This window comes from Thunnus albacares, chromosome 18, assembly GCF_914725855.1.
Source record: "Thunnus albacares chromosome 18, fThuAlb1.1, whole genome shotgun sequence".
NCBI lineage: Eukaryota > Metazoa > Chordata > Actinopteri > Scombriformes > Scombridae > Thunnus > Thunnus albacares.
Window position 1 is genome coordinate 18,144,428 of NC_058123.1, and position 26,165 is coordinate 18,170,592.

At 41.4% G+C, this 26,165-nt stretch overlaps 5 protein-coding genes and 3 long non-coding RNA genes across 8 annotated transcripts; 5 read left to right on the forward strand and 3 right to left on the reverse strand.

Moving 5' to 3' along the window:
- Nucleotides 1–3,531: 3,531 nt before the first annotated feature.
- pou5f3 (POU domain, class 5, transcription factor 3) lies at nucleotides 3,532–7,486 on the forward strand. The gene is made up of 5 exons (XM_044334646.1): nucleotides 3,532–4,703; nucleotides 4,802–4,913; nucleotides 5,351–5,481; nucleotides 5,866–6,030; nucleotides 6,120–7,486. Exons 1-5 carry the CDS (start codon nucleotides 3,939–3,941, stop codon nucleotides 6,375–6,377), a joined length of 1,431 nt encoding a protein of 476 aa, XP_044190581.1. The 5' UTR covers nucleotides 3,532–3,938; the 3' UTR covers nucleotides 6,378–7,486.
- Nucleotides 7,487–9,059: 1,573 nt separating this feature from the next.
- On the reverse strand, nucleotides 9,060–10,341 carry LOC122969001 (alpha-(1,3)-fucosyltransferase 7-like). The gene has a single exon (XM_044334562.1). It carries the CDS (start codon nucleotides 10,339–10,341, stop codon nucleotides 9,301–9,303), a length of 1,041 nt encoding a protein of 346 aa, XP_044190497.1. The 3' UTR covers nucleotides 9,060–9,300.
- Nucleotides 10,342–12,118: 1,777 nt separating this feature from the next.
- On the forward strand, nucleotides 12,119–13,221 carry LOC122969069. The gene is made up of 3 exons (XR_006398926.1): nucleotides 12,119–12,250; nucleotides 12,489–12,698; nucleotides 13,161–13,221. It is a non-coding gene; the product is annotated as an uncharacterized LOC122969069 (long non-coding RNA).
- A 355-nt stretch (nucleotides 13,222–13,576) lies between these two features.
- LOC122969002 (POU domain, class 5, transcription factor 1-like) lies at nucleotides 13,577–15,437 on the forward strand. Its single transcript, XM_044334563.1, has 3 exons — nucleotides 13,577–13,594; nucleotides 13,736–13,816; nucleotides 13,906–15,437. The coding sequence occupies exons 1-3, from the start codon at nucleotides 13,577–13,579 to the stop codon at nucleotides 14,161–14,163; spliced, it is 357 nt and encodes a 118-aa protein (XP_044190498.1). The 3' UTR covers nucleotides 14,164–15,437.
- A 638-nt stretch (nucleotides 15,438–16,075) lies between these two features.
- Nucleotides 16,076–17,273, reverse strand: LOC122969003 (alpha-(1,3)-fucosyltransferase 7-like; the record flags this gene model as incomplete). Its single annotated transcript, XM_044334564.1, has 1 exon — nucleotides 16,076–17,273. A coding segment is annotated over one exon (951 nt), but the record flags the coding sequence as incomplete, so codon positions are not given.
- Nucleotides 17,274–19,404: 2,131 nt separating this feature from the next.
- Nucleotides 19,405–20,125, forward strand: LOC122969070. The gene is made up of 2 exons (XR_006398927.1): nucleotides 19,405–19,602; nucleotides 20,065–20,125. It is a non-coding gene; the product is annotated as an uncharacterized LOC122969070 (long non-coding RNA).
- A 382-nt stretch (nucleotides 20,126–20,507) lies between these two features.
- On the forward strand, nucleotides 20,508–21,753 carry LOC122969068. Its single transcript, XR_006398925.1, has 2 exons — nucleotides 20,508–20,720; nucleotides 20,810–21,753. It is a non-coding gene; the product is annotated as an uncharacterized LOC122969068 (long non-coding RNA).
- Nucleotides 21,754–21,948: 195 nt separating this feature from the next.
- LOC122969004 (alpha-(1,3)-fucosyltransferase 7-like) lies at nucleotides 21,949–23,489 on the reverse strand (the record flags this gene model as incomplete). Its single annotated transcript, XM_044334566.1, has 1 exon — nucleotides 21,949–23,489. A coding segment is annotated over one exon (951 nt), but the record flags the coding sequence as incomplete, so codon positions are not given.
- Nucleotides 23,490–26,165: the final 2,676 nt, after the last annotated feature.

Here is a 26,165-nt window from a genome sequence, read left to right on the forward strand (position 1 = left end):
GACATACTGAAATGCATTTCCTCTTCGATGAACAGTGCCATCACACCTTGCAGGGTGATGCATTTGGTGCTAGCTCCCGTCTAGCTCAAGCTGAATTTCTGTCTGTTTCTTGGTGATCCTGTTTGACCTTGTTTTACCTTCAGGACACAAACGACTACACACAGAAAGTGTGTGTGTGTGTGTGTGTGTGTGTGTGTGTGTGTGTGTGTTGGGGGTAGGGGCAAAGACAGCAAGAGCTTGCATGTACCTCTACCGCTGGGTTTTGTGTATGCGCTTGTATGTCCCTGTTGTCGGGGAGGGGCTGGGTCAGTCTCCTGTCCCCATTGAGTCACATGCCAAGGGCCATTAAAGCCCATTGTGCCGGTGGACAGTGGAAGGAAGGTAGCCATTGGCCCTCGGATGAAAACCTGGGTGGGTGGAGGGTCTGTGAAGGTGGGTGTCAAAGGCAGGGCCGTTAGGAAGAAAATCAAAAAGCCATCAGACTTGTTTGTGGGAGACGATTGTGCTGCTCAGCAGGAGGGGCAGTATTTAGATTCCAGCATTATTGCTTTATCAATTTGGTAACTTTTAAAAGTAGTGGCTCAGATTTATTCTCATCATGCTTTATTTGAAAAACATCACAATACAGCAGTAAAATGGCCTTTCAGTCATATTGTAGGAGAAGGTTGGCTAGATTGTAATAACATCTTTCACAAGTTTGCAATTCCTAGCACTCATAACAGGAAGGATAAATAGATCTTACAAGAAGTGCTTATTCATTTAAAACATAAACCGTTATATGAAACTCTGTCTGCAACCACAGATCAACTGACTGTTTTCACGTGTGTAGACTCATGCAAACTCATACATCCTCAAATGAAAGACTGTGGGTTGAAAAGAAAGAAAGAGAAGATAAAACCACATTTATCTGAACTTTAGAGATGATTACTTTTTAAATCATTGCAACCATTATTTTCTAGATTTAGGGTGTTGTTTTAATCACAAAGTCACAGCCACATTTCTATGGGAAAAAAACTAAACTGCAGGACCAATAAGCAATAATATGAGGGGAATTTGCTCAATAATTAAGACATCCAGTATTGCTTTTCTTTACATGTGCATAGCCTGCAGTGATAGAAGATAAATAAAGAGGAGCAATGATTTTAATGAGCAATCAATGAAATATAAACACAATACTTTGGGGTTTGTTTTGGTCAAATTGCTCAAATTAGAGGTAGTTTTCTCTTCACTGCTGTAGTATCAACAGGCTTTCTTTTGTCTCAGACTTTCTCCCTGTTTCTGTTTGGCTGGACAGGCCCTGCGAGCAGCGAGCAGATCTCTGAGGTGTCTTGAAGAGGCCACTTGAAAAGAACTAAAGACAAGATCTGAGACATTTGGGGAGGGGGGTTCAACTAAATCCCCAGATACTCCCCTCACACATCACACATCTCCTCCTCACTGTACCAGGCTATTCAACACTGCCCCCCCGCCCCCTATCCCTTGGACACCCTGAGAGCTCTGTGCTCCTCTGCTGTCCCTTTCTCTCTGAAGCCCTGCCTAAAGTCTACTATCTCTCTTGCTGTCTGTCTTTTGCATGACAATTATTCTCCCAAGTCCATGGCCCGGGACAATGCTTGTATGGTTGGGGTTTGATGCCTTTTAAGCTATTGACCAGCTCTTGTGCCTCCTCGAGGTTCCCCTGGTCCTGGACCTAAATGGCTTTGTATCTAAGAGGGCAACGAGAGTGCTGGTCCTCTGATGATAGTGTAATATGAGCTGATGTTTGAGGTTCAGGAGGAGAAATTTTGCCCATATTCAATCCCTGTAATTCTCAGCCTCTCAGGACGCCATGAAATAAGTTTGAGGTGTAACAAAATTCTGCGAGATGTCTTTATTATCACATTCCACTTTTTCTTGTGAAATATGTTTTTATGCTTGTAAGCCTCCTCTGATGAGTAATTAAATAGCAGAATCTGCAAATGTTGCATCATTATTAAATTGGATTGTTCACCAGTCAGATATCATTTCATTATAAAGGGCCACAATGCAAAATAAAATCGAGAAATATTGTTCTACAGGCTACAAAAAGGATAAATCTGATTTTCATTCATTTCAAGCTGGATACCACATGTGCAGTAAGGGTGTAAACAGAAAACACATCTTGGACCTTGCACCTGCAGACAACTTCTTGCTCCTCAGACCTGTTTTGGAGCCTTTAGGCCATATCAGACTGGATGCCAAGATACTCGCCCTCAGTGAAGCTCCGGACCTGCAGACCAGAGTGAAACTACAGCACTAGTGTTTGTTTCAGAGGACATGGGGGGGAGGAGGTGGGTGTGGGGCGGAATCAAAGGGTTGAGACTTATTGTTCCAATCTGAAAAGGAGCTAATGGTCGACCATCGCAACTCGGGATCTGAAATCCACGGGGTGCCCCGGGGCCAGGTCGTACAATGGCACCCCCTCTCCTTTCCCGCAGTGCGTCTTCCTGCCGCAATCTGCGGCCAACGACTCGCACTGGGGGAGCGCATCTGCACCGATGCTCCGGCCCATCCAGACTTTTGAATGGCCACCGATCGAGGGTGAATGGGAGAAGTTCACCTGAATGCTGTTGGAGGTTTTATGATTTACCTCCCATCTTTTCACCCATTTCCAGTCTGGCAGGAAATCCAGAATCCAAGTAGCCAAAATTTCACTTATATCCAAAATCCAGTTTTATTTATGACACTGACAACTTTTTGATGGCAACCTTAGAGCTGTACTGTACAAATATTCATCTTGACAAAGGAAGATGAGACTCAATTTATTTTTTACTTAACAGAAGCGCAAAAAATGCTTTGTCTGACATGAAATAATCAAATTCCTACAGAAGTTTCCAATACATTAAAACACTTAAACAGGCCTAAGAAAAACCTACTAGTTGGTAAAAAAATTAAAAAAGGAACTGAGATCGGAAGACGTCATGTGGGGTCCGCTTCAACTTTATCTGCTACCATGGGTATAAATTTCACCTGAATATCTTATGATTTTACATTTATAAACAATTTCAAGTAACCTCAAGCATTTTCCTGTCCGTCATTAATGTATTGCATAAATTAAGATAAGGCCTGACTAATGAAGTTGATTTGTTTTATCCCAATTATTCAGGATTGCAATGTCAATTTATTTTATTTGGTTTAAATGTTAGTGATTAAAATGGACTGAATGAAGCCTCAATCACAGGGATTTTAATATCAAAGCCATCTCTTTAAAGGGGAATAATTTAAGCAAACCGAGCATTATAATTCATGTATGAGGTGAGCATGTTATAGTGTTACAGTATGTATTTACAGGAGTAGTGACCCGTGCCTGTTTAGCATTGTAAATATACCTTTTAAATATACTTGTTGAATTATTAGTATTTTTTATGTTATTTTAAATTCAGTTGAAAGGATGAAAACATTGTTTTCAGTCTGCTGCAAAAAAATGGCTCAAAGTTTATGTGAAATCACGCCCACTACTTTGGGAACAATCAAGGTCATTCACAAATTCACCATCAGCTGTGCGCAATTGTCTGCGCCAGCCAATGGGCGAAGAGACGAGGCGATCTCCAACACCCGCAGCTGTGATTAGGAAAACCTGTGGAGCCGGGGCAGGAGAGTGGCATTTGAGCTTGAAGGTGAGGTGTTAAAGACAGGACTTCATGGAGTAAGCCGGAGGTGTATTGGTGGTTATGGTGCACCAAAACCGCAACTACTTAGGCCTACATTTTTGCACAATTTCTCCAAAAGAGGACTTTTTTCTGGACTGGCGCTGATTTATTTCTGGAGAGTTTCTTCATCTCCCATCCCTCTTTGGTTTGTGCGTCAACTTGAAACGGATGAGCAGGTTTAAAATCAACCACCGCCCAAGTATTTTTAAATAGCCAGTAAGTTATTTTGCAGTTTTGGATGCGCACGTAGGCCTTCACACCGTCCTCAAGATGTCTGAGAGATCGCAGAGTCCTGTTTCAGAGTGCCAAAGCCGGCCGTATGACTTCAGCCGGGCCAACCATTGCGCCCAGGTTTTGAGTCAGGAGAGTTTGGGCGGCGCTGCGTCATTCCAGCTTCCTCACGGCATGCTGCCAGACCCGAGCGTCCTCTACAACAAAACCGCTTACAGTGGCATCACATCGGCATCCGCGCAGACCTTTTTCCCGTTCCCACCCGTCGCCAGTGACTACAGGGGATCTGACCTACAGGCTGGGGAGTTTGGGCAACCCAAGCACTGGTATCCCTTCGCTGCGCCCGAGTACACCGGCCAGGTACCCGGTGTAACAGCAGCCACCCAGCCCACAAACCTGAGTCCCCCCATTGCCGAGACCCGGGAGCAAATTAAATTGCCCGAAATAAAGACCGAGAAGGACACCGGGGATGATTACTCAACGGAGGTAAAGGTCCAGCAGTACCCGACACCGCCGACCTCCGCCGCCATGCCCCAAGGAGTCTTCTACTCTACGGCCTGGAACCCGTCCTTCTGGCCCGGGATCACCCATATCACACCACCCGGCAGCAATAATCAAAACCCCTCAACATCCTCCGCATCTTCCCCATCTATGTCCCCCTCACCCCCAAGCAGCGGGCTTCCAGGGAACGCGTTTTTCAGCGTGAACACAACCCAGGCTGCCACCGGGCCCCAGACGCAGAACCCGGCCTCCTCCACACGGAGCAGCGGGTCCTCCAGCGGAGGGTGCAGCGACTCCGAGGAGGTAAGGACATAGTCATTGAATTCATATCTCCAATTCTACAAATGTGTCAAAGTTATCCTCCTGAACTGCTTGTTTTTCTCAATTGTCTTGTTCTACAGGAGAACCTTTCCACTGAAGAACTGGAGCAGTTTGCCAAGGAGCTGAAACACAAACGCATCACCTTGGGTTTCACTCAAGCTGATGTTGGCCTTGCCCTGGGTAACCTTTATGGTAAGTTTGGTTCCCACATGGAAATACTACTTTATTTTGTACCCACTTTTCAGTTCAGAGTTGTTGAACCTACGTAGGCCTAATTTTAAGAGTTATGACCAGACAAGGCATAAAAACACCACATGCAAATCTAAGAACTTTTGAGTCCAGAATCATAATGTCAGTCTGAGATGCCAACCATGTCATCTGGGAGCTATTCTACAAGTACTTCTAAGTCATAAAAAAAACATGTTTTAACTTTCATTTGATATGCATATCAGCTTTTAACTGGGACATCACTAATAAAAGGCTTCTGACCTGGTTTATTCTTGGTACCCAGAAGAAAGCAAACTCCTGAAATTTTGGTATATGTGCAGTAATTACAGGTTGGGACACAGTCAACAATCCTGAGTTTATTGCCAAGTGATATCTGACATTTTGTGTTTGTGTGCATGTAGGTAAGATGTTCAGCCAGACGACGATTTGCCGCTTTGAGGCTCTTCAGTTGAGCTTTAAGAACATGTGCAAGCTGAAGCCCCTTCTCCAGAGATGGCTGAATGAGGCAGAGACCTCGGAAAATCCCCAGGATGTAAGTCTACAACTCTGACATCTGCCAACTAGTTTACAAGACAACAGATGATCACACAGCCTTATGGGATCGCTTAGGGTTTTCAGACCCAGCTAACGTCCTGCTGAGCTAGCCTGAACTAAGTCCCCTCTGTTCCTGCTAAGGGTGATATGCCATCTAGTGGCTACAATAAAGCTGTTTAGTGATCATGAAACCTTAATTGAACCTTGACCTCCATTAATGACATACATCTAGTGGGACTACCTCTGTGAAAACTTTCAAACCATGAATCTGTGCAGTATCAGGTTGAGCCCAATTAGTGTTGCAAAGTACATCTGATTAAAAATGCTGCATCATGAATATTGAAGTCTGCATGAACCCTTACCAACATGTCTGATTCCTCAGATGTACAAGATTGAGCGAGTATTTGTCGACACCAGAAAGAGGAAGAGGAGGACCAGTCTTGAGGGAGCAGTGCGTTCTGCTCTGGAGTCCTACTTTGTCAAGTGTCCCAAGCCCAACACCCAGGAGATCACACACATCTCAGATGACCTGGGCCTGGAGAGAGATGTAAGTACAAACTCTTGACTAGTTTGCCTTTTTAAAGAATGTGTATCTAGTTGGGTGCATTGTTGAATGACAAATACTGTTGCTGGCAGGTGGTACGTGTTTGGTTCTGCAACCGAAGACAGAAGGGAAAGCGCCTGGCCTTGCCCCTGGATGAGGAATGTGATGGCCAGTACTACGAGCAGAGTCCATCGCCTCTGAACATGGCCCCCTCCCCCATTCCCAGTCAGGGCTACCCTGCTTCCAGCTACCCCGGAGCTCCTCCTACACTCTACATGCCCTCGCTTCATCGGCCCGATGTCCTTAAGCAAGCCCTGCACCCTGGACTGGTTAGTCACCTGACTGGATAGACACGCTTAAGTAGTCCCAGCCAGAACCACAGATTGCCTTCCCAAGCACCTCTGTCCTACCCCAACTCAAGCTGGAGAAGAGCCTCTAAACCCAGTCACTCGATCATATCGATGGATCGTGGGGTAGAAACAATCCAAGTGAGAGGGCTCTTGTGGCGATTGCGGTAGTGCAACGGATTCTTACTGCGACCTGCAGCTTCGCACCAACACCTGCTTTGACTTGAGGCTAAAACCGAGAGGAAAACCTCAACTGAAAGTGAAACGCCTTTCTTTTTGTGTTCTCTGATAATGCATAGTAAGTTATTCCATAGGCTTTAATCACAGCAGGTTTAATACGATAGCAAAGTTAAGATTTGGTGCTACAGTATAGTCCAGTTGTGGAATGAGGATGGGGGTTATTGCAGGGTAGGTTTTCTGTGGTGCAGATGAGGAAAGATCTGGGTAATCAATGGTGTCAAAATTCAAGGAATGGCTCAGAATCACCGAAAACATGAACTTGACCTAGTTGATTACAAATTCAATCACAGAGCTATGGCTCAATTTGTGTTGCTCCAATTTTTGCATCCAAATGATCTTTTTCATGTAAAAGAAATCAGAAAATTATCCACACTGTTCTGAAATCTGGTCAGTACTGTTTCTCATCACTCTGAATACAGCAGTATTGTCTGAACTGTCTGTCATTGAAATGGAATGTGCACATTCTCTTAAGATGCATTTTCCATTAGATTTTGCACAAAGTGCCTTTTGTAATGTTGAATATTATATCTTTTTAAAAATATGTGCCATTTGTATACTGAACCCAGATTTTGTCCTATTATCGACATCTTTAGCAAATATTTTCAGCATCAGTTGGGGGGTGGTGAAATTCAAAGTCTTAAGAGAATGTGACAAATGTTTTGTTGTTCACAAGTGTCATAGCTGCTAATCTGCCAATTTATTGCACAATGTCAACATTTTCTCTTACTGTCTCAGGTGAATGATAGTGAGATAATGACTGACCTGACTTACTGTCAAGAGCCAAATTGTATTTCAACACCTCCATTTTTGTTTTTATTGTCAAGGGTTTTTATGTTTATGAAATGTTGAATAAGACACAATACTAAAGTCAAGTCTGGGTGCTCATTGGAGTATTTAACATGTCTGGTCTTGTATTTTATGAAGGTACTTTTACTGGGATGACAATTATTTTATTTTATTTTTTTTTAGGATAACTCCTTGACAATACCCTACATGACTTAAGTCTTAGTAAAACACTGGAACAGTCTCTGATTGTACTTTTTTTGCATTAATTCAACATTAATGGTAAGCTATACTAGTCATATAGGAAGTAATTTTACTGACTTGACTCTAGCCACAAGTTTAATGTGACATTTTCTTAAGACTGTAAATTGATTAAATTCTAACTTATTTAAAAGTTGGCTACACTGAGATGTTTCACTCAAAACACCTTAAACCATAAATGTATCTGCATCAAGGAAAATACACTTTTCCTCCCATGTATTATATCAAGTAAATTGTGTCCCACCAAAAGTAAATTCTGTTTTGTCATGCATTTGTAGTTTAATAACAGGTGCACTCCACAAGGCCAATGTAGCTTGAAAAGTAATATAAATGTAATTATGCAGAAGCCAAGGCTGACCTAAAAGACTGCAAAGTTTGAGGAAGTTGACCTTTTTAGAAAAAGGTTGTTCATGTTTCTTCAGAAAGACTCATGACAAGCAGTTATGCTGCAATTGCATTTGCAAGAAGCCATTGCATCATTGTCTAGCTGGAGGCCATTTCCCATTTGTGAAAAGGACATTTAAACTAATTTTTAATTTATCGGTATTGGTTTTTGTATGTTTTGGGGATCCTTCCTTTAATTGGTCATCGAAGATGACCTCCCAAACAAAACATCTCTTTAAAGTTCTCCATGTCTTAAAGGCCTGTCCTAGACCACAATGTATCTACCAAGAATAACTCGGCAATCTTTAATGGATGTACTTAAAATAGCTCAGAGACTGTCAGTGCTATTTACTATGTTCTATGGTATGTGGTTGGTGTCTTCTTGTGTTTTAAGCCTGGAGGTTCTTAGTATGGTCCTGTGTTTCATATCAGTGAACTTGAAGCAGATCTGATGTCCTGAGTTAAATTTAACACTAGAGAGGTCACATGTTGGGTATAAAGTGCTACAGATATCAGCTTTCAAAAATAATGTCATGAGTAGTTTTTATTTATCAGTAATCATACAAAGTTTAGTAAACAGAAGCAACCTAAATGAAATTAATATTTGGTGTGATGACGCTTTGCCTTTAAAATAGCACCAGTTCTCCTTGGTACACCTGCAGAGTTTTTCAAGCCACTTGGCAGGTCACTTGTTCAAGCATCTTTGAGAACTTGCCATAGTTCTTCTTTGGATTTAGGCGTCTCAGTTGCCCCTCTCTCTTCATGTAATCCCAGACTGACTCGGTGTTTAGATGAGGTATGAGGACCGTATCATCTGTTGCAGCACTCTTTGTCCTTCTTGTAGGTGAAAATAGTTCTTTATGGTTAACAATCTAAACATCTAAAGTGCCTAAAACTTTTGCACAGACTATAGTTAAAGCATGGCAGTTGTGTACAGTATATACATGTTTACTCATGTTGTTCTTGGACAAGGTGTCTTAAGTCTCAGAAATGTGATTTCTCTTTTTTTGTGCAAAATTTAAATTGTTTTTCCCTCATTTTGCACCTGATGGTCTGATATTGACTGTTTGCCTGTTTATTTTTTTAGCAAAGCAATTACATGAAAATTGATCAAAAAATGTATGACAAATTGTGCCAAAAATGCTGCAAATTATTTCTGAATCAGAAAATGTGGTGATGATTTCTGCTGATGTGTCAAAAATGTGGTTGAATTAATGTCACCAGTGAAACCATTAACTGCAGCTATGCAACTATTAACCTAGCTATTAACCCAGGCCTCTAGGTCTGAGTAAACCCTCTGCTGAGGTAAACTTTTGTACTGTGGGCAGATCTTACACAATCTCTCCCTCCAGTCAGTGTACAGCTTTACGCTCCACTCTTGTTTCCAGTTAAAATATTCACTGTAGCGTTTCTTGTCCTCTGCGAGCTGCTGTAGATACTTCCCTAAGTCCCTCAATGATGCAAACTCATCTACATGGATGAAAGAATTAGGTGGTGCCACAGCTTTGTAACCACTCGGTGGTGGCCCCAGGACGACAGGCACCGCCCCGCCTTGGTAAGCATTCCTCCACAGCTTCTCTGTGATGTAATCTTTGGTCATCGAGTTCTCAAATGCCAAATAGAAGTAACAGCGAGAGATTGTAGATAAGAGGGCTGTAGAGGGGAGAGGTTTCTTCGTCCAAGCCCCATAAACCTTCACGGGAACTATGGTACTGAGCTCATTGTACACTTTGCTTCTCCTGTAGTGGCTCCTGTAATTGCTGACCACCCAACAGACCAGAAAGCTCTTATTCAGAGGAATGTCATCCACCGGACCTCCTTCAGCCTTCTTTGGTTGCAGCTCGCCATAGGGAATAGGGATATCAGCATCCCTCCTGTAGGTCATGGTGAGGTTGAAGATGTTTGCAAACTGCCGCAAGTTTCCACTGTGAACAGGGGCCTCCAGGGACATCCAGGCCCACCTTTGGCCTTGTGGTCTTGGAAGGTCAAAGGGCAGCTTTTGGAGCCCCTGTACCAGCTCTCTGTTGTGGAACACCACCACATCAGCTGTTGGGTACAAGGAGCGCTGGTCCACCAGTCTGCAGTGGGGGATGTGGTAGAGGTCCCAGCACACGTCACCCTTCAGGCTGAATGACCTGCCAAAGGGCCAGTGCCACAGCAGGATAGTCACATTTGCACTGTTGTTCCAGCCAATGAAGGTGGAGCGGTTTATAGCCTGGAATCCTCTCGGCCATCCATTGAGAAGACACAACAGTGAAATACAGAGGAAGAAGAAGAAGAGGAGGAGGCGCTTCTTCATTGAAGTGGGCAAGGTATTTTTAATGTTATGACACCCCTGTAACAAAAGGGAATTAAGAAGTAGGATTATGAAGGAGCAATGAGGTATTTGTGGCTTTACCTTTTGTCTGAAGCAGATGTTAAAGGCCCATCAGTGTGTGTATATGTATATATAAATCAATATACAAAAACAATGCGGTTGGTAAAAAAAACAAAACAATTAAAGGCTAAATTATATCCAATAACTAAACAGACTAGCTCAAAAACAAAAAAGAATATGTTCTGTCTGGCAAAAAGTTGCAGAAATTACAGCCGCAACACACATGAAAGCAACGATCAACAACCTGAACTCTGCTGTGACTTTGTCTTCTGAGGCCAAAGGTTAAACCTTCTGCTCAGATATCATCAGTCTGACTCTTCCTGTTGTATCTATCAGCTAAGTCACTTAGCTGGTTGCTGCTTAGCACCTGCAGCACATCTCAAAATACACCGCAACAGCACTAATAACTGCCTGCTGTGTACAAACCTGATATAGCACCAATTAACTCTGTGTATGCATATATACATACATACACACACACACATATATATATATACACACACACATACATACATACATACACATACAAACATATAAAAAGCTCACCATTTCAGGTATCCATTTGTTTCCAATGATTTCCATATGATATGAAATTATAATTGTTGTGAGGTAGTGCACTGCAGACTTTTAAAATCAATCCGAGTGTTTTCCAGTGACGAAGGTGCTAAGGTGTGTAGGCACCAATGCCATGCTTGAGTCAGGCATCTTTGCTACACGTCATTCACCATCTCTCTGCCCTCATTTGAAAATATTAACAGAATGGAATAGTAGGTTGTATGTTATCATCTCTCTCTCTTTTTTTCCCTTTGAAAAGTGAAATAAAAACTGTGAAAACCAAGTAAATTTCCCCAGACCAACAGATGGTTGAAAACATCCTTTTTATACAAGCCATGCACGGGTTTGTTCTACAGTGTCTGTGTAGACATCAGATGTGTCTGTAACTGACTAACCAGCCCTAAAAGTACCAGAAATTACCAGAAAAGCTGCAGAGACAAACACTTGAAAGTAAGCTTGAAGCTAAAGGATTTTAGATGCAATTTCTATACAATTTATGAAAATCTTCTGAGACAATGATGATCATAATGAGGACTCACCATCATGTTCACTCATTCAGCCTGTGACTCCCAGCATGAAGACGACTCGCCACAATGGACTCAAATGAGAAAGTGTGACACCTCTCTGCTCAGCCACCTCTCAACAGAAGTTTGCGTAAGCTTCCTTTTTTCTGAATGGACAAAGAAAGACTATGAAAATGAAAGTCATAAATGCTGTAGCCGAAGCTAGAAAACATCCATTGACATCACTTTATAATCAGTCCATGAAATACATTTCATGAGTTTTATTACCTAGTCACACATTAGCGAATGAATGATTAGCCCTCTGTTTGAGGATTCAGATGTAAATCATTAAACTTGTAGATTGTGGCTTTGCATATTTGATAAGTAGGTAGATCAAACGGCTACCTTAGTCAGAGGCCTGTTGCCCTGGTAACTGTGTTTGTGATTTAACAGGTACAACCAAATGTATTGAAGTTACTGTAAGTGCTTACTGACTGATTTCTGTGTTGTGTCTATGATTTAAGGTGCTTTGTTAATTGCACAAAGCCTTCAGTATTTGTTTCTGCCGTGTTTTATGTGCTTATACTTAAGAACTTGAGAGCCAGATTAATTTGCGTAACAGTAAACTTAACCATCTTTTAATCTTGTGTGTCCTTTAGGCAAAAATACATTCTACCCTGACCTGGATGAAGAGATCGATTATCTTCACTCATACATCGAAAAACAGGAAGTGGCGGAGATCAAACACCCACAGAAGCAATCCAAACATCCTGGTATGAACCTTGAGAGCAATCTCAAGACAGACATACTACCATATCAGTAACAAGCATATCACTTGTGTGTGTTTTTCCCTCTAGTATAGAAACCTATTTTTTTGTAAAAGAGGGTTTGAATTATCTACTGACGTGCGCTCTAATTGACAAACACCTGCATCCAATCTTGTGTTTTTCCCCTCATGGTAGCCGTTGATTATGACTCTGTCGCTGTTTGTGTCTGATTCGTTCTCTGCAGCTGCCATCGCCTCCCAGATAGATGTTAAAAAAGGCAAGACAGATGCCTCCAAACACAAACCGAAAACCCCGCATGCCACCACTACAGCCCCCCGCTCTGCAGTTTCTGCTCTTCTTAACACACCGACCCCCAAGCCCAGGGCCACGGGACTTGAGGGCCGAGATGGTCCTATAGTTGTGCCAGCGCACAAGAATGACAGCGTTATTATCAGTGAGTATGATTTGATGTCCTCAGCATAATATGACAGTAAAATGGTAGGGGATCAGATGCCCGCAGCAGTCTTAAATGGCTTCACTGCACCCACAAAGTGACAGACATAGGGTGCTGGTACATGATATGGGTGGAAACAGATGATGGATACAAATTTGATCCAATGAAATGTTTTTGTGAACCTCACTTGTTATCTCTTTTGTTCTCTATATATTGCAATGGAACAGTTGATTATTTTTGTGTTTATTGGTTTTATGTTGCATATTATTGCATAATAATATATTGCATAATTTTACCCAGGATGACTATGACAGTTCATAAAGAGCAAATGAGCACATATATAATTATATTTAGCACCCATAATAAATGTCTCAGCAGTTTAGTCATCCGATTCCCTCTGAATAACTCATTATTTAATCCTTATCATGCTCTGTTCCTTCTTTCTTTTGATTAAACTTGCAGTTATCATCTCAGTGTGTGTCGTGGTGGGCGCTGTGGCAGTGATCCTGGCAACTGTCTGTTTCGTCAAGTAAGCCTGAACACATAAAGTGATCAAATTTTAGAATAAAGAACACTATTATTATGAAATTCACTTCATAACAAAAGAAATGCAATAAAAAGACTGACAAGACATTTAAAAATGATCCATCTAAACTATAACAGACAGTTATTAATACTAAAGAAGTGTTGCAAGCAACTAAACTTTGATCACAGTTTTCTTTCCTGTTAAAACAAATCAAATAAATAAAGAATACAGAGAGGACCATTCCAATAGTATACACATTTTTTTAATTCATGCACAAGTTTGAATTTTCCCAACACAGTTTCCCTTTGTTATACTCCCAATTTTGCCCCCAAAATGTCACATAGCACACAAAATGAAATCATCTTTATCAGTTGACATACTGCATTACACATAAAGTTTATCTGAAAATCACAACATTGCATATATTCATCACTGAATTTTAATTGATTTGATTAAAATGGTCATTATCAAATGAGGCTAACAGTAACTAATTCCAATTAAAACAGAATAGGCGTCCTACTTTGTCAAGTGTCCCAAGCCCAACACCCAGGAGATCACACACATCTCAGATGACCTGGGCCTGGAGAGAGATGTAAGTGCAAACTCTTGACTAGTTTGCCTTTTTAAAGAATGTGTATCTAGTTGGGTGCATTGTTGAATGACAAATACTGTTGCTGGCAGGTGGTACGTGTTTGGTTCTGCAACCGAAGACAGAAGGGAAAGCGCCTGGCCTTGCCCCTGGATGAGGAATGTGATGGCCAGTACTACGAGCAGAGTCCATCGCCTCTGAACATGGCCCCCTCCCCCATTCCCAGTCAGGGCTACCCTGCTTCCAGCTACCCCGGAGCTCCTCCTACACTCTACATGCCCTCGCTTCATCGGCCCGACGTCCTGAAGCAAGCCCTGCACCCTGGACTGGTTAGTCACCTGACTGGATAGACACGCTCAAGTAGTCCCAGCCAGAACCACAGATTGCCTTCCCAAGCACCTCTGTCCTACCCCAACTCAAGCTGGAGAAGAGCCTCTAAACCCAGTCACTCGATCATATCGATGGATCGTGGGGTAGAAACAATCCAAGTGAGAGGGCTCTTGTGGTGATTGTGGTAGTGCAACGGATTCTTACTGCGACCTGCAGCTTCGCACCAACACCTGCTTTGACTTGAGGCTAAAACCGAGAGGAAAACCTCAACTGAAAGTGAAACGCCTTTCTTTTTGTGTTCTCTGATAATGCATAGTAAGTTATTCCATAGGCTTTAATCACAGCAGGTTTAAAATGATAGCAAAGTTAAGATTTGGTGCTACAGTATAGACCAGTTGTGGAATGAGGATGGGGGTTATTGCAGGGTAGGTTTTCTGTGGTGCAGATGAGGAAAGATCTGGGTAATCAATGGTGTCAAAATTCAAGGAATGGCTCAGAATCACCGAAAACATGAACTTGACCCAGTTGATTACAAATTCAATCACAGAGCTATGGCTCAATTTGTGTTGCTCCAATTTTTGCATCCAAATGATCTTTTTCATGTAAAAGAAATCAGAAAATTATCCACACTGTTCTGAAATCTGGTCAGTACTGTTTCTCATCACTCTGAATACAGCAGTATTGTCTGAACTGTCTGTCATTGAAATGGAATGTGCACATTCTCTTAAGATGCATTTTCCATTAGATTTTGCACAAAGTGCCTTTTGTAATGTTGAATATTATATCTTTTTAAAAATATGTGCCATTTGTATACTGAACCCAGATTTTGTCCTATTATCGACAACTTTAGCAAATATTTTCAGCATCAGTTGGGGGGATGGTGAAATTCAAAGTCTTTTTAAGAGAATGTGACAAATGTTTTGTTGTTCACAAGTGTCATAGCTGCTAATCTGCCAATTTATTGCACAATGTCAACATTTTCTCTTACTGTCTCAGGTGAATGATAGTGAGATAATGACTGACCTGACTTACTGTCAAGAGCCAAATTGTATTTCAACACCTCCATTTTTGTTTTTATTGTCAAGGGTTTTTATGTTTATGAAATGTTGAATAAGACACAATACTAAAGTCAAGTCTGGGTGCTCATTGGAGTATTTAACATGTCTGGTCTTGTATTTTATGAAGGTACTTTTACTGGGATGACAATTATTTCATTTTATTTTATTTTTTTTTTAGGATAACTCCTTGACAATACCCCACATGACTTAAGTCTTAGTAAAACACTGGAACAGTCTCTGATTGTACTTTTTTTGCATTAATTCAACATTAATGGTAAGCTATACTAGTCATATAGGAAGTAATTTTACTGACTTGACTCTAGCCACAAGTTTAATGTGACATTTTCTTAAGACTGTAAATTGATTAAATTCTAACTTATTTACAAGTTGGCTACACTGAGATGTTTCACTCAAAACACCTTAAACCATAAATGTATCTGCATCAAGGAAAATACACTTTTCCTCCCATGTATTATATCAAGTAAATTGTGTCCCACCAAAAGTAAATTCTGTTTTGTCATGGCTTGTTTTTCAAGCCACTTGGCAGGTCACTTGTTCAAGCATCTTTGAGAACTTGCCATAGTTCTTCTTTGGATTTAGGCGTCTCAGTTGCCCCTCTCTCTTCATGTAATCCCAGACTGACTCGGTGTTTAGATGAGGTATGAGGACCGTATCATCTGTTGCAGCACTCTTTGTCCTTCTTGTAGGTGAAAATAGTTCTTTATGGTTAACAATCTAAACATCTAAAGTGCCTAAAACTTTTGCACAGACTATAGTTAAAGCATGGCAGTTGTGTGCAGTATATACATGTTTACGCATGTTGTTCTTGGACAAGGTGCCTTAAGTCTCAGAAATGTGATTTCTCTTTTTTTGGGCAAAATTTAAATTGTTTTTCCCTCATTTTGCACCTGATGGTCTGATATTGACTGTTTGCCTGTTTATTTTTTTAGCAAAGCAATTACATGAAAATTGATCAAAAAATGTATGACAAATTGTGCCAAAAATGCTGCAAATTATTTCTGAATCAGAAAATGTGGTGATGATTTCTGCTGATGTGTCAAAAATGTGGTTGAATTAATGTCACCAGTGAAACCATTAACTGCAGATATGCAACTATTAACCTAGCTATTAACCCAGGCCTCTAGGTCTGAGTAAACCCTCTGCTGAGGTAAACTTTTGTACTGTGGGCAGATCTTACACAATCTCTCCCTCCAGTCAGTGTACAGCTTTACGCTCCACTCTTGTTTCCAGTTAAAATATTCACTGTAGCGTTTCTTGTCCTCTGCGAGCTGCTGTAGATACTTCCCTAAGTCCCTCAATGATGCAAACTCATCTACATGGATGAAAGAATTAGGTGGTGCCACAGCTTTGTAACCACTCGGTGGTGGCCCCAGGACGACAGGCACCGCCCCGCCTTGGTAAGCATTCCTCCACAGCTTCTCTGTGATGTAATCTTTGGTCATCGAGTTCTCAAATGCCAAATAGAAGTAACAGCGAGAGATTGTAGATAAGAGGGCTGTAGAGGGGAGAGGTTCCTTCGTCCAAGCCCCATAAACCTTCACGGGAACTATGGTACTGAGCTCATTGTACACTTTGCTTCTCCTGTAGTGGCTCCTGTAATTGCTGACCACCCAACAGACCAGAAAGCTCTTATTCAGAGGAATGTCATCCACCGGACCTCCTTCAGCCTTCTTTGGTTGCAGCTCGCCATAGGGAATAGGGATATCAGCATCCCTCCTGTAGGTCATGGTGAGGTTGAAGATGTTTGCAAACTGCCGCAAGTTTCCACTGTGAACAGGGGCCTCCAGGGACATCCAGGCCCACCTTTGGCCTTGTGGTCTTGGAAGGTCAAAGGGCAGCTTTTGGAGCCCCTGTACCAGCTCTCTGTTGTGGAACACCACCACATCAGCTGTTGGGTACAAGGAGCGCTGGTCCACCAGTCTGCAGTGGGGGATGTGGTAGAGGTCCCAGCACACGTCACCCTTCAGGCTGAATGACGTGCCAAAGGGCCAGTGCCACAGCAGGATAGTCACATTTGCACTGTTGTTCCAGCCAATGAAGGTGGAGCGGTTTATAGCCTGGAATCCTCTCAGCCATCCATTGAGAAGACACAGCAGTGAAATACAGAGGAAGAAGAAGAAGAGGAGGAGGCGCTTCTTCATTGAGGTGGGCAAGGTATTTTTAATGTTATGACACCCCTGTAACAAAAGGGAATTAAGAAGTAGGATTATGAAGGAGCAATGAGGTATTTGTGGCTTTACCTTTTGTCTGAAGCAGATGTTAAAGGCCCATCAGTGTGTGTATATGTATATATAAATCAATATACAAAAACAATGCGGTTGGTAAAAAAACAAAACAATTAAAGGCTAAATTATATCCAATAACTAAACAGACTAGCTCAAAAACAAAAAAGAATATGTTCTGTCTGGCAAAAAGTTGCAGAAATTACAGCCGCAACACACATGAAAGCAACGATCAACAACCTGAACTCTGCTGTGACTTTGTCTTCTGAGGCCAAAGGTTAAACCTTCTGCTCAGATATCATCAGTCTGACTCTTCCTGTTGTATCTATCAGCTAAGTCACTTAGCTGGTTGCTGCTTAGCACCTGCAGCACATCTCAAAATACACCGCAACAGCACTAATAACTGCCTGCTGTGTACAAACCTGATATAGCACCAATTAACTCTGTGTATGCATATATACATACATACACACACACACATATATATATATACACACACACATACATACATACATACACATACAAACATATAAAAATCTCACCATTTCAGGTATCCATTTGTTTCCAATGATTTCCATATGATATGAAATTATAATTGTTGTGAGGTAGTGCACTGCAGACTTTTAAAATCAATCCGAGTGTTTTCCAGTGACGAAGGTGCTAAGGTGTGTAGGCACCAATGCCATGCTTGAGTCAGGCATCTTTGCTACACGTCATTCACCATCTCTCTGCCCTCATTTGAAAATATTAACAGAATGGAATAGTAGGTTGTATGTTATCATCTCTCTCTCTTTTTTTCCCTTTGAAAAGTGAAATAAAAACTGTGAAAACCAAGTAAATTTCCCCAGACCAACAGATGGTTGAAAACATCCTTTTTATACAAGCCATGCACGGGTTTGTTCTACAGTGTCTGTGTAGACATCAGATGTGTCTGTAACTGACTAACCAGCCCTAAAAGTACCAGAAATTACCAGAAAAGCTGCAGAGACAAACACTTGAAAGTAAGCTTGAAGCTAAAGGATTTTAGATGCAATTTCTATACAATTTATGAAAATCTTCTGAGACAATGATGATCATAATGAGGACTCACCATCATGTTCACTCATTCAGCCTGTGACTCCCAGCATGAAGACGACTCGCCACAATGTACTCAAATGAGAAAGTGTGACACCTCTCTGCTCAGCCACCTCTCAACAGAAGTTTGCGTAAGCTTCCTTTTTTCTGAATGGACAAAGAAAGACTATGAAAATGAAAGTCATAAATGCTGTAGCCGAAGCTAGAAAACATCCATTGACATCACTTTATAATCAGTCCATGAAATACATTTCATGAGTTTTATTACCTAGTCACACATTAGCGAATGAATGATTAGCCCTCTGTTTGAGGATTCAGATGTAAATCATTAAACTTGTAGATTGTGGCTTTGCATATTTGATAAGTAGGTAGGTCAAACGGCTAAGGTGCTTTGTTAATTGCACAAAGCCTTCAGTATTTGTTTCTGCCGTGTTTTATGTGCTTATACTTAAGAACTTGAGAGCCAGATTAATTTGCGTAACAGTAAACTTAACCATCTTTTAATCTTGTGTGTCCTTTAGGCAAAAATACATTCTACCCTGACCTGGATGAAGAGATCGATTATCTTCACTCATACATCGAAAAACAGGAAGTGGCGGAGATCAAACACCCACAGAAGCAATCCAAACGTCCTGGTATGAACCTTGAGAGCAATCTCAAGACAGACATACTACCATATCAGTAACAAGCATATCACTTGTGTGTGTTTTTCCCTCTAGTATAGAAACCTATTTTTTTTGTAAAAGAGGGTTTGAATTATCTACTGACGTGCGCTCTAATTGACAAATACCTGCATCCAATCTTGTGTTTTTCCCCTCATGGTAGCCGTTGATTATGACTCTGTCGCTGTTTGTGTCTGATTCGTTCTCTGCAGCTGCCATCGCTTCCCAGATAGATGTTAAAAAAGGCAAGACAGATGCCTCCAAACACAAACCGAAAACCCCGCATGCCACCACTACAGCCCCCCGCTCTGCAGTTTCTGCTCTTCTTAACACACCGACCCCCCAGCCCAGGGCCACGGGACTTGAGGGCCGAGATGGTCCTATAGTTGTGCCAGCGCACAAGAATGACAGCGTTATTATCAGTGAGTATGATTTGATGTCCTCAGCATAATATGACAGTAAAATGGTAGGGGATCAGATGCCCGCAGCAGTCTTAAATGGCTTCACTGCACCCACAAAGTGACAGACATAGGGTGCTGGTACATGATATGGGTGGAAACAGATGATGGATACAAATTTGATCCAATGAAATGTTTTTGTGAACCTCACTTGTTATCTCTTTTGTTCTCTATATATTGCAATGGAACAGTTGATTATTTTTGTGTTTATTGGTTTTATGTTGCATATTATTGCATAATAATATATTGCATAATTTTACCCAGGATGACTATGACAGTTCATAAAGAGCAAATGAGCACATATATAATTATATTTAGCACCCATAATAAATGTCTCAGCAGTTTAGTCATCCGATTCCCTCTGAATAACTCATTATTTAATCCTTATCATGCTCTGTTCCTTCTTTCTTTTGATTCAACTTGCAGTTATCATCTCAGTGTGTGTCGTGGTGGGCGCTGTGGCAGTGATCCTGGCAACTGTCTGTTTCGTCAAGTAAGCCTGAACACATAAAGTGATCAAATTTTAGAATAAAGAACACTATTATTATGGAATTCACTTCATAACAAAAGAAATGCAATAAAAAGACTGACAAGACAGTTAAAAATGATCCATCTAAACTATAACAGACTGTTATTAATACTAAAGAAGTGTTGCAAGCAACTAAACTTTGATCACAGTTTTCTTTCCTGTTAAAACAAATCAAATAAATAAAGAATACAGAGAGGACCATTCCAATAGTATACACATTTTTTTAATTCATGCACAAGTTTGAATTTTCCCAACACAGTTTCCCTTTGTTATACTCCCAATTTTGCCCCCAAAATGTCACATAGCACACAAAATGAAATCATCTTTATCAGTTGACATACTGCATTACACATAAAGTTTATCTGAAAATCACAACATTGCATATATTCATCACTGAATTTTAATTGATTTGATTAAAATGGTCATTATCAAATGAGGCTAACAGTAACTAATTCCAATTAAAACAGAATAGGCGTCCTACTTTGTCAAGTGTCCCAAGCCCAACACCCAGGAGATCACACACATCTCAGATGACCTGGGCCTGGAGAGAGATGTAAGTGCAAACTCTTGACTAGTTTGCCTTTTTAAAGAATGTGTATCTAGTTGGGTGCATTGTTGAATGACAAATACTGTTGCTGGCAGGTGGTACGTGTTTGGTTCTGCAACCGAAGACAGAAGGGAAAGCGCCTGGCCTTGCCCCTGGATGAGGAATGTGATGGCCAGTACTACGAGCAGAGTCCATCGCCTCTGAACATGGCCCCCTCCCCCATTCCCAGTCAGGGCTACCCTGCTTCCAGCTACCCCGGAGCTCCTCCTACACTCTACATGCCCTCACTTCATCGGCCCGACTTCCTGAAGCAAGCCCTGCACCCTGGACTGGTTAGTCACCTGACTGGATAGACACGCTCAAGTAGTCCCAGCCAGAACCACAGATTGCCTTCCCAAGCACCTCTGTCCTACCCCAACTCAAGTTGGAGAAGAGCCTCTAAACCCAGTCACTCGATCATATCGATGGATCGTGGGGTAGAAACAATCCAAGTGAGAGGGCTCTTGTGGTGATTGTGGTAGTGCAACGGATTCTTACTGCGACCTGCAGCTTCGCACCAACACCTGCTTTGACTTGAGGCTAAAACCGAGAGGAAAACCTCAACTGAAAGTGAAACGCCTTTCTTTTTGTGTTCTCTGATAATGCATAGTAAGTTATTCCATAGGCTTTAATCACAGCAGGTTTAAAATGATAGCAAAGTTAAGATTTGGTGCTACAGTATAGACCAGTTGTGGAATGAGGATGGGGGTTATTGCAGGGTAGGTTTTCTGTGGTGCAGATGAGGAAAGATCTGGGTAATCAATGGTGTCAAAATTCAAGGAATGGCTCAGAATCACCGAAAACATGAACTTGACCCAGTTGATTACAAATTCAATCACAGAGCTATGGCTCAATTTGTGTTGCTCCAATTTTTGCATCCAAATGATCTTTTTCATGTAAAAGAAATCAGAAAATTATCCACACTGTTCTGAAATCTGGTCAGTACTGTTTCTCATCACTCTGAATACAGCAGTATTATTGTCTGAACTGTCTGTCATTGTGACATTTTCTTAAGACTGTAAATTGATTAAATTCTAACTTATTTAAAAGTTGGCTACACTGAGATGTTTCACTCAAAACACCTTAAACCATAAATGTATCTGCATCAAGGAAAATACACTTTTCCTCCCATGTGTTATATCAAGTAAATTGTGTCCCACCAAAAGTAAATTCTGTTTTGTCATGGCTTGTTTTTCAAGCCACTTGGCAGGTCACTTGTTCAAGCATCTTTGAGAACTTGCCATAGTTCTTCTTTGGATTTAGGCGTCTCAGTTGCCCCTCTCTCTTCATGTAATCCCAGACTGACTCGGTGTTTAGATGAGGTATGAGGACCGTATCATCTGTTGCAGCACTCTTTGTCCTTCTTGTAGGTGAAAATAGTTCTTTATGGTTAACAATCTAAACATCTAAAGTGCCTAAAACTTTTGCACAGACTATAGTTAAAGCATGGCAGTTGTGTGCAGTATATACATGTTTACGCATGTTGTTCTTGGACAAGGTGTCTTAAGTCTCAGAAATGTGATTCCTCTTTTTTTGTGCAAAATTTAAATTGTTTTTCCCTCATTTTGCACCTGATGGTCTGATATTGACTGTTTGCCTGTTTATTTTTTTTAGCAAAGCAATTACATGAAAATTGATCAAAAAATGTATGACAAATTGTGCCAAAAATGCTGCAAATTATTTCTGAATCAGAAAATGTGGTGATGATTTCTGCTGATGTGTCAAAAATGTGGTTGAATTGATGTCACCAGTGAAACCATTAACTGCAGCTATGCAACTATTAACCTAGCTATTAACCCAGGCCTCTAGGTCTGAGTAAACCCTCTGCTGAGGTAAACTTTTGTACTGTGGGCAGATCTTACACAATCTCTCCCTCCAGTCAGTGTACAGCTTTACGCTCCACTCTTGTTTCCAGTTAAAATATTCACTGTAGCGTTTCTTGTCCTCTGCGAGCTGCTGTAGATACTTCCCTAAGTCCCTCAATGATGCAAACTCATCTACATGGATGAAAGAATTAGGTGGTGCCACAGCTTTGTAACCACTCGGTGGTGGCCCCAGGACGACAGGCACCGCCCCGCCTTGGTAAGCATTCCTCCACAGCTTCTCTGTGATGTAATCTTTGGTCATCGAGTTCTCAAATGCCAAATAGAAGTAACAGCGAGAGATTGTAGATAAGAGGGCTGTAGAGGGGAGAGGTTTCTTCGTCCAAGCCCCATAAACCTTCACGGGAACTATGGTACTGAGCTCATTGTACACTTTGCTTCTCCTGTAGTGGCTCCTGTAATTGCTGACCACCCAACAGACCAGAAAGCTCTTATTCAGAGGAATGTCATCCACCGGACCTCCTTCAGCCTTCTTTGGTTGCAGCTCGCCATAGGGAATAGGGATATCAGCATCCCTCCTGTAGGTCATGGTGAGGTTGAAGATGTTTGCAAACTGCCGCAAGTTTCCACTGTGAACAGGGGCCTCCAGGGACATCCAGGCCCACCTTTGGCCTTGTGGTCTTGGAAGGTCAAAGGGCAGCTTTTGGAGCCCCTGTACCAGCTCTCTGTTGTGGAACACCACCACATCAGCTGTTGGGTACAAGGAGCGCTGGTCCACCAGTCTGCAGTGGGGGATGTGGTAGAGGTCCCAGCACACGTCACCCTTCAGGCTGAATGACGTGCCAAAGGGCCAGTGCCACAGCAGGATAGTCACATTTGCACTGTTGTTCCAGCCAATGAAGGTGGAGCGGTTTATAGCCTGGAATCCTCTCGGTCATCCATTGAGAAGACACAGCAGTGAAATACAGAGGAAGAAGAAGAGGAGGAGGCGCTTCTTCATTGAGGTGGGCAAGGTATTTTTAATGTTATGACACCCCTGTAACAAAAGGGAATTAAGAAGTAGGATTATGAAGGAGCAATGAGGTATTTGTGGCTTTACCTTTTGTCTGAAGCAGATGTTAAAGGCCCATCAGTGTGTGTATATGTATACATAAATCAATATACAAAAACAATGCGGTTGGTAAAAAAACAAAACAATTAAAGGCTAAATTATATCCAATAACTAAACAGACTAGCTCAAAAACAAAAAAGAATATGTTCTGTCTGGCAAAAAGTTGCAGAAATTACAGCCACAACACACATGAAAGCAACGATCAACAACCTGAACTCTGCTGTGACTTTGTCAAAAGGCCAAAAGTTAAACCTTCTGCTCAGATATCATCAGTCTGACTCTTCCTGTTGTATCTATCGGCTAAGTCACTTAGCTGGTTGCTGCTTAGCACCTGCAGCACATCTCAAAATACACCGCAACAGCACTAATAACTGCCTGCTGTGTACAAACCTGATATAGCACCAATTAACTCTGTGTATACATATATACATACATACACACACACACACATATATATATACACACACACATACATACATACACATACAAACATATAAAAATCTCACCATTTCAGGCATCCATTTGTTTCCAATGATTTCCATATGATATGAAATTATAATTGTTGTGAGGTAGTGCACTGCAGACTTTTAAAATCAATCCGAGTGTTTTCCAGTGACGAAGGTGCTAAGGTGTGTAGGCACCAATGCCATGCTTGAGTCAGGCATCTTTGCTGCACGTCATTCACCATCTCTCTGCCCTCATTTGAAAATATTAACAGAATGGAATAGTAGGTTGTATGTTATCATCTCTCTCTCTTTTTTTCCCTTTGAAAAGTGAAATAAAAACTGTGAAAACCAAGTAAATTTCCCCAGACCAACAGATGGTTGAAAACATCCTTTTTATACAAGCCATGCACGGGTTTGTTCTACAGTGTCTGTGTAGACATCAGATGTGTCTGTAACTGACTAACCAGCCCTAAAAGTACCAGAAATTACCAGAAAAGCTGCAGAGACAAACACTTGAAAGTAAGCTTGAAGCTTAAGGATTTTAGATGCAATTTCTATACAATTTATGAAAATCTTCTGGGACAATGATGATCATAATGAGGACTCACCATCATGTTCACTCATTCAGCCTGTGACTCCCAGCATGAAGACGACTCGCCACAATGGACTCAAATGAGAAAGTGTGACACCTCTCTGCTCAGCCACCTCTCAACAGAAGTTTGCGTAAGCTTCCTTTTTTCTGAATGGACAAAAAAAGACTATGAAAATGAAAGTCATAAATGCTGTAGCCGAAGCTAGAAAACATCCATTGACATCACTTTATAATCAGTCCATGAAATACATTTCATGAGTTTTGTTACCTAGTCACACATTAGCGAATGAATGAATAAGAGAATGAATGATTAGCCCTCTGTTTGAGGATTCAGATTTAGATTGTGGCTATGCATATTTGATAAGTAGGTAGGTCAAACGGCTACCTTAGTCAGAGGTCTGTTGCCCTGGTAACTGTGTTTGTGATTTAACAGGTACAACCAAATGTATTGAAGTTACTGTAAGTGCTTACTGACTGATTTCTGTGTTGTGTCTATGATTTAAGGTGCTTTGTTAATTGCACAAAGCCTTCAGTATTTGTTTCTGCCGTGTTTTATGTGCTTATACTTAAGAACTTGAGAGCCAGATTAATTTGCGTAACAGTAAACTTAACCATCTTTTAATCTTGTGTGTCCTTTAGGCAAAAATACATTCTACCCTGACCTGGATGAAGAGATCGATTATCTTCACTCATACATCGAAAAACAGGAAGTGGCGGAGATCAAACACCCACAGAAGCAATCCAAACGTGCGCTCTAATTGACAAACACCTGCATCCAATCTTGTGTTTTTCCCCTCATGGTAGCCGTTGATTATGACTCTGTCGCTGTTTGTGTCTGATTCGTTCTCTGCAGCTGCCATCGCCTCCCAGATAGATGTTAAAAAAGGCAAGACAGATGCCTCCAAACACAAACCGAAAACCCCGCATGCCACCACTACAGCCCCCCGCTCTGCAGTTTCTGTTCTTCTTAACACACCGACCCCCCAGCCCAGGGCCACGGGACTTGAGGGCCGAGATGGTCCTATAGTTGTGCCAGCGCACAAGAATGACAGCGTTATTATCAGTGAGTATGATTTGATGTCCTCAGCATAATATGACAGTAAAATGGTAGGGGATCAGATGCCCGCAGCAGTCTTAAATGGCTTCACTGCACCCACAAAGTGACAGACATAGGGTGCTGGTACATGATATGGGTGGAAACAGATGATGGATACAAATTTGATCCAATGAAATGTTTTTGTGAACCTCACTTGTTATCTCTTTTGTTCTCTATATATTGCAATGGAACAGTTGATTATTTTTGTGTTTATTGGTTTTATGTTGCATATTATTGCATAATAATATATTGCATAATTTTACCCAGGATGACTATGACAGTTCATAAAGAGCAAATGAGCACATATATAATTATATTTAGCACCCATAATAAATGTCTCAGCA